This window comes from Triticum urartu, chromosome 2A (genome assembly GCF_056163025.1).
Source record: "Triticum urartu cultivar PI428250 chromosome 2A, HENAU_Tu73, whole genome shotgun sequence".
Taxonomy (NCBI): Eukaryota; Viridiplantae; Streptophyta; class Magnoliopsida; order Poales; family Poaceae; genus Triticum; species Triticum urartu.
This window is the reverse complement of record NC_141874.1, coordinates 174,685,808-174,693,723: the sequence shown is the minus strand read 5'-3', so window position 1 is coordinate 174,693,723 and position 7,916 is coordinate 174,685,808. Positions and strand designations below refer to the sequence as shown.

The following is a 7,916-nucleotide window of genomic DNA, read 5'->3' as shown; positions in this document are numbered from 1 at the left end:
TATTTTAAATACATGATTAACATTTTTATAATATATCTTTTGATGTCTAATTTTTTTCATACACGTTGTATATTTTATTTTACATATAATATTTTTTATAAATGTTTCGTAATGTTTAAATACATTTTTACAAAAAAGTGCTTTGAACATTTTTTTAATGCATGTTGGAATTTTTTAATGATAAAAACATATTTTATTGAAAAAAAATCTCAAGTTTTATACACGGCCCATAAGAAATTCCATACGAATTCGGCCAGCCGTCAAGCACGCGCTATTATTAGCCCACGAGAGCTCACAAACCTCTTCGGCCATTTCCCTCCTTCGCCTCCTTCTTCCTCTCCTTATCCACAATTTCCATACCAATCCACTCGGCCTTCCCCTCGCTACCACTCCGCCTGCTGCCGCGCCATGGCGCTCCACGCCGTCTCCCCTGCGGCGGCGGCCTCCCCGCCCTGCGCCCTCTCCTCTGCCCGTCTGCCCCAGCGCCCAGGTTGCTCCTCCTTCCTCCGCGCTTTCCCGCTTCGTTGAAACCCGCGAGTATCACCCGTGTTCTGCTTTTATCATTCACGATACGGGTTGCGGCGTAGTAAGCACTGTAGCGCTAAGACGAACCCCAGGTCAGGAATGCGATGGCATGCAAATGCCGGTGCTTTTATCGCTTCTCCGTTCACGGCACAACCTTTGCAGTTAGGTTGCTGTTTGCATTGAGCCAACATATAGAGAAACTAAGACTGAATCGGATTTGGAATGGCAAGCTCTATACTCCACTGTGCACTTGGATATGTAATTGAGAGTCATTTCAGCCTGCATTTCACGATACTTGTGGAAAATATGTACTACTAGTATTACTTTACTTGTGGTTTTGAGCTAATGTCTTCCCCAGGCTGTTGAAATACTAGTACGTATTTCTTTGCACTTAAATGGTTAGATATCAGGAAACCATTGACAGCTGTTATCCTTCACAATTCAGGGTCATTCAGAAGTGACCGAAGCCATTTATAAATCGATGTATCTCATGAAATTCATCACTGGATGTTTGCTGTTTGTCGTGGAAAACTGGTGAGATGGATGTAGTAGCTAATGTGGCTCCAAGTAACTAGTTTCTACTCCCTCGGAATTAGTTGACACTCAAACGGATGTATCTAGACGTATTTCAATGCTAGATACATCTGTTTGAGCATCAACTAATTCCGGACTGAGGAAGTAGATAAGAGTAGACTGCTGTATTCACATAATTTCATCAGCAAGGAATAATGTGACAAGGCATCATCAGTCATCAGAGCATATTGCATTCAACATGTTGTGGTTCTTTCTCAGTACTGTTTCTACCTTATTGTAATTCCTACTAGTTTACCAAGCAACCAGAGTACATATTCCTACTAGAACTCAATGTTGGGCAAGGTCTCATCAGAGAATACTGTATTTCACAGGTTGTGGTTGTCTCTCAAACCGTTCATCCCTGTTAAGTTCGTCCACAAACTTCATGAAATTTCAGTCTGGAGCAGTGGGTTTCTTTGGTGTGCCTTTGGTTCTTCAACACTCGGACAAGAGGCGAGTAGTTTTGCATTTAAATAATTCTTGTACTTGATGAGCTTCAAGTTAGTCTTCGTTAACTTGTGATTATCATGTATCAGAGCAGTTTTGAGGCATGCCACTAATGAAGAAATTGAGGAAGAAAAGATGATCGTTGAAGAACAAGCTGTAAATAACAATGCAACTCTGTATTAGAAGTGTTAATATTTGCCTTGTAAAGTCTTTTAGCATGGTGCTAACTAGCTGGCACTATGTATTGTCAGAAAGAAAAGATGGAGAAGGCCATTGAAACAGTTCAATCGAACTTCAATACCGTCAGGACTGGGCGGGCAAACCCGTCTATGCTCGACAGGATTGAGGTTTGATGATTATTCCTTTTTTTTATATTCTGAAAGTAACAATTGCATGATAGCACCTGTCATTCCGTGTAATGTCCTTTCTGTATCTGTATAACAATTTAATTGGCTTACTCCATAACTAGGCTACGTGTGAACCAGTAGTTATTTCAGTAGGCTAATAGTTACCATTAAATTCTGAACTGATATCAGTGGAACAATGTGTGGTCAATACAATTCATTGATATTGTTTGGAAACAATTGAATTAGCGTATGCAATTATGGCTAAAGCACAAAGAGGTTACTGTGCAATGGTGAAGCTGCTCATATGGCGAATAATTCCTTGCAGGTTGAGTACTATGGAACTCCTGTAAACTTGAAGACTATTGCACAGATAAATACCCCAGATGCGACTTCTCTTCTTATCCAACCATATGACAAGTCTTGGTAAGCTATTTATCGTCCCCAGTTTAGGCATAGCTTGGTATTGCTTTGTACGTCCCGTGTTGTTGACATATATATACTGTGCAGCCTCAAGCTCATTGAGAAAGCTATAGTTGCTGCAAATATTGGGGTAACACCAAGCAATGATGGAGAAGTGATACGAGTCACTGTCCCACCATTGACATCTGACCGCAGAAAGGTTTGTGCATTACATTTCCAACCTCTTGTGCTTAAATTAGTAGTATTGTGCATTTAAATTCTGGCTCGTTTGGTCACACTTTTAGTTTGCATGATTGTGCCTATTTCTTCTTCCTTGTGTTAAAATTCAATTGGAAAATATGACAACAACAAATCCTAATATGCACACCATTTCTCGAATCATAATAGTAAGGAGACTTTAATAATTCATATCTGAGACCTAGACACACCAGCTAAGAGAAAAGATAACTCTTGTACTAAAATATGTTTCTGAAACTTATGTGATTCCCAAGTGACACCTTCACTGATTGTTAGCACCATAAAATACAACATTCTTTAACTCAAAGAAGATCAGAAATTGATTTGAACATGATGCGTAAAAAGGGCATGTTTTTTCTAGTGAACATTTTAGATGGATTATCTGGTAAGTGTTGCGTGCTGCTTAAGTGTAGTTGTTCAAGCATAGGAATTTTCTATAGCTTGATAACATGTCCAATCTATAGGTTTTGCACAGATAATAAAATTATTATACCTTTTTTCCCAATTAATCTTCTCTTTTTTCATGGGGCAGGAAATGACAAAAACCGTAGCCAAGTTATCTGAAGAAGGCAAGGTACAACCTCACCTCGGCACACATTATACATTCTTTTCAGCAGAATATTTATAATTATATTTATACCGGGGCTTAATTTTCTGTACAACGTTTTCATGCATTTTGTTTATGATTGGCCACCCTACTTGCACTATTTCAACAGTTTGAAGTATATCTGAAGCCTTTATGCATTTGCGGATAAGTTATTTTATCTCACCTTTACAAATTACTTCTGTTGTAATTGTGATGTACATTAGATAAAATTTAACAACAACCACGTATGAACTGTTGACGTTTCATGAAAGTTGTTAAATCACATGCTCTTTACTGTGTCTGTTACACATAAATTGGTGTATAGAAATGTTTTTTTCCGAACTTGGTAAAAGTCATGTCGATCTCTGTTCTTTTCTGCTGTTGTTCTAACATCTGTAGATGCTCATGCTTTAGTATATACAAGATGTTGAGTTGCACGATAATTTTCATGAAATATTGTGATTTCCTTCTCCTTAGTGGATCCTAATAAGAATGGGTGATAATTATGACTTTTTTTTCAGGTTGCTATCAGAAACATAAGACGAGATGCAATCAAAGCCTACGATAAGCTAGAGAAGGTTTGCTCTTCTCAGCTGGTACTAGTTCGGACTATTCTACCTTTGCCCTCAGATTAACAGCTCGCGCTTGTATACATAGGAAAAGAAACTTTCTGAAGATAATGTGAAGGATTTATCAGCCGATCTACAAGTGAGGATACACACTTCCATGCCCCCCTGTAGTTAGTATAACGATGCATTGGGGACTAAGACTAACTTCTTGTGCAAATTCTACAGAAAATCACAGACGAGTACATGAAAAAGGTTGAAGCCATCCAAAAGCAGAAGGAACAGGTACTTTAGTCCATAAGATGGTCCTGCTTATCTCTTCAATGCTACTCCTGTCTTAAGATAATTGGTTAATTTGACGCAACTAGTAAAAAATGGCTTCGCTTGATGCCAAAGGAGTTACTGTATTATTCATCATCACTCGAGAACCATGGAAAAATAAACAAAAACTTATCGATTTCCCTTTTCAGGAGCTGAGCAAGGTTTAGATCCTGACCCGACTGAACAAAAACTGGTGAGTCGCATTTCGTCCTGTGAAGTACCTTGGCTATGTTAAAGAAACTGATTTATCAGCAACCAACACATTTGCTGGGTTATCACAGAACCGTGCTCCTAAAACGGCAGTCGTTTCATCAAATTAGCAGCTAACACGTGAATTTCTGCAGGCTACATGTTTTCTGAAGCCCTCCTCGTCATCGGATGGTTGCCACTGCGCTGGGATGCACTCATTGGGTTGTTGGAGTCTTGCTAAAACTGATGGATGCGAGTTCAGACAGTGCCGCTGCGTCCATCGTTTCCCTTTTGTAATTAGGCCTTCCCCGTCTTGCTGCCCGACTGCCATTGTCAATATTTCCATGAATTAAATTCTGTGATGTGCACTCTAAAAGTTCTTTTCACGTTTCGTTTGCTAATTATACACCCGGGGCCGGGCTCCACTACAATCGGGTGCCACAAATTGGGCAAGTTCTTTCCATGTTTCAGAGATTGAAACGAGGATTTACTGTAACTTTTGACACGATATGCCGGCCACCGGCTGTAGCCAGTGTATCATGGGTCCCGCGTGAAAATATCCACACATCAGCGACGATGACTTGCAGGGCGACACGTCCCTTGTCGACAACGACCAGGCTGCGATAATTACGGACGCTGGTGCCGGCCCCACGGAAGGACGGGCCGGACTCGTGTGGCAGTGGTAGGGCCGGCCACCAATCGGCGGGTGGTCCCGGCGTACAGTACGTCCCATTCCTGTGCTCTCCACTAGGATCGAGTGATGGTGACTCCGGTAGGCAAAGTATTCATTGCCGGCATGGACCGGTAAGCATTTTGAATGCTGTGCTAGTGCTCGAGTAGGAGTGCTACTTCATGTGTCCGTCAGATATCACCTCAACGATAGGAGAAGCGGCAATTAGCAAATTATTACCACCATGCAGTTCGTTTTGTTCTCATGGCTGTTTTCCTTTTTGCAAGGCTAGGAAAATGATCCCCTTCAAAAAATGGAAAATGGCCATTCGATTAGACGGTGCTAATGTGTTGGAGTACTACTAGCATCGCTTCGGACAAGAAAAGGCGGAGGAGTGCGTGCGTGCGTTGGGCGCAGTCTAGGAAACACGTCAAATTCTCAGAGGCTTCAAGACTGAAGCGGCGGAAAAGGATGCTCGAAAGTGGAACCGATCACCCAGGAGGAAATGCGCAGCAAGCAACCGACGAAGACAACATATATATAGGTCAAACTTTGAGGGGACAAGAAGGAGAACCCGGCGAAAGTTGGAAAGAGGCAGATCAGATCGACCGAACAGTTCAACCGAGGCAGACGGAGAATCAAAAACAAAACCAACAAGAACGCACCGGCCAGGGCGGAAATGGAAGGTAGCAAGTCGATGGCCGCTCCCCGCCGTCGTCATCTCGCTTCCGTCGCCGTTCTCCCGGGCAGCGGCAGCGCAGATCTCCACGGCACCCGACGGCGGTGACGATGGCGTAGGAGAGGAGAAAGAAAGCCGCCCTCGTCGCCGTGGTATTCCTCTGCTCTCCTCGTCTTTTCAGAGAGCGCGGCGCCCTCTGCCTTTGTACTGTCCCTTGGGTTGACTATACCATGCCGACTGCACATAACGTCAGCCACTGTAATCTGTGGAGGGTAGTACTAGTACTGGTGGACATGGGGAGGGGTGAAAAAGCTGGTGGGTCCCATGCTTCCGTGGCCCCAGCATCTGCTGTCTATTCATGCGGGCCCACCCCTGAAATATTTACTCGCCGAGTAGTGCAACGACAACCGGCCGATAGTGGGACCCGCGGCTTATCAAGACGGCATATAGTAGCAGAACTATACGGACACGGCAGCGGGTCGGCGTGGCCCCACGCGTACGTGGACCCAGGTGGGCGCGGAAAGCAGATTGGACCGCGGTGCGGAGGGGCCCGCGGCTATCCCTGTCGCGATGAGATCTCGGGGCTCTCGACGTCGAGAGGCGAGCTGATCTGGACCGTGCACTCGTTCAGGCACCATCGCCGGCCACCGGAGACCGGACGATGTGGATTGGTCGATCGCGGAGAGGATATGGTAGCTGGGTACTCGTGTGTTCTGATTTTTGGTCAACAAAATAGTTTTCTTTTCTTTTACGCGGTCAATAAGATATTTTTCAACCCCCACCTCAAAAAACTCCAACTCCACAGATAAAAAACAAGATACATTTCAGATTGGCTAGAGATATTTTAAGATATCCGCTGGCATCCAAGCATGGAATGTGCAATGGATATAGAATAGAGAGTAAAGAATTCAAGTGCTCGGATTGCTCCATATAGTGATCTAAACTAATTTATATTTCTTTACAGAGGAACTACTTTAGAATTAACACACTATTATACATGTATTTTATTTGTCGGGTATTGAAAGATTTCACAATTGATGTATCTTGTTAGAAAAAACATAGTTTTTTTTTGTTTTAGTGATAAGAACTATATTTTAGATTAACATATGATAACTCTCTGTTTAGTGAAATAAATTGTCATGTTAGATATTATTTTCTTAGAGCAATCCGAGCACTCAGTTCGCTATCCTGGACTGCTCTAAGATAGCGAACGGAGCATTGGAAATGCCCTTTGTTCTTGGGTCACCAGATATGGGAAAAACAATAATTAAAAAAAATAGAAGTTTTTTGGAATAAACTCGACTTTTTTCTGCACAAGTACATAAATTTTTGTGATAAAAACTATCGTTGACTTTAGGGCAAAAAGTAAAATTTATTGCTATATAGAAGTCATTATTCACACTTTTTGGCCTATTTTTTTGTTTCTTTACTTGAAGTCAACGTTTTCTTTCTTTTGTGATTTTTTTTGTTGTGAGTAAAATGGAAGGCCAAGTTTATTTCAAAAATATTTTTAGAATTTTTTTACTTTTTATTGAATTCCATTTTTTCATATAGGATGTATATACACCCAGGAACCAAATGTTCTTGTCCACTCGTCGTTCCGATAGCTATGTTCGTTATGGTAGAATCAACCCGCCAAGGTTCAAGTCTCATATTTGGCACTGGTGCTCGCTTTTTTTGGAATTACCTTATTTTTTTTAGCGATGCTTGTGTAGTACAAGGAGACATCCCTGTTTTGACTACAGGGCATGTTTGGTGACTTCGTCAATCTCAAAATATTGTGTCAACTTAGTATCTCGGCGGTGCTGATAGGGATAGGGTGTGCGTCCGTCCGTTCAAAGGGGTGAGTGTATGTGCGTATATGTGAGCATCGTGTATGTGTGTATATGTGAGCATCCAGCGAACAGACGGTCGCGCTCCGCCTCGCTGACGTGGAGCCGCCATCGCTTGCGGCGGATGGCACGGGAAGTTTTCACGGATTCGTACAACGCTCGTTGCTCATTTAGTATGCCCAGATTCTCTGTGACCATAGCCACGATGGCCCCCTTGTTCGCCTACTCGCTGACGATCTGGCCCTCCGAGCTGGTGCTGCTCGAGGAGTTGCAGGTTGTACCGCTGCTCCTCTTGCAACATCCGAAACACGGAGACCGGCGTCATCGTGTACTCCTCCTGCGGCACATCCGCCATGACATTGTTGAAGTGTGCTTGCCCTATGGTGAACCCGGCGACTAGCGTGGGTGCCTGTTCCTAATCGGACGCCTCATCCATCGTCCGGTCCTCGTCATCCAAGCTCTCCTCCAGCGAGTTTGGAGGTAGTCCTGCCTCTATGCGTTGCACGCGTCGGGCTTGCGAGTCG

General features: G+C 43.1%; 1 protein-coding gene and 1 long non-coding RNA gene across 2 annotated transcripts; one reads left to right on the top strand and one right to left on the bottom strand.

Annotated features, from left to right (window-relative positions):
• Window positions 1–274: 274 nt before the first annotated feature.
• RRF (ribosome recycling factor, chloroplast precursor) lies at window positions 275–4,602 on the top strand. Its single transcript, XM_048699793.2, has 12 exons — window positions 275–490; window positions 1,431–1,551; window positions 1,635–1,701; window positions 1,797–1,892; window positions 2,218–2,315; window positions 2,400–2,511; window positions 3,082–3,123; window positions 3,657–3,713; window positions 3,793–3,843; window positions 3,930–3,986; window positions 4,172–4,215; window positions 4,367–4,602. The coding sequence occupies exons 1-11, from the start codon at window positions 409–411 to the stop codon at window positions 4,187–4,189; spliced, it is 801 nt and encodes a 266-aa protein (XP_048555750.1). The 5' UTR covers window positions 275–408; the 3' UTR covers window positions 4,190–4,215; window positions 4,367–4,602.
• Window positions 1,257–6,214, bottom strand: LOC147984423 (uncharacterized). The gene is made up of 2 exons (XR_015615999.1): window positions 5,547–6,214; window positions 1,257–1,699 (listed from the first exon to the last, which is right to left on the bottom strand). It is a non-coding gene; the product is annotated as an uncharacterized LOC147984423 (long non-coding RNA).
• Window positions 6,215–7,916: the final 1,702 nt, after the last annotated feature.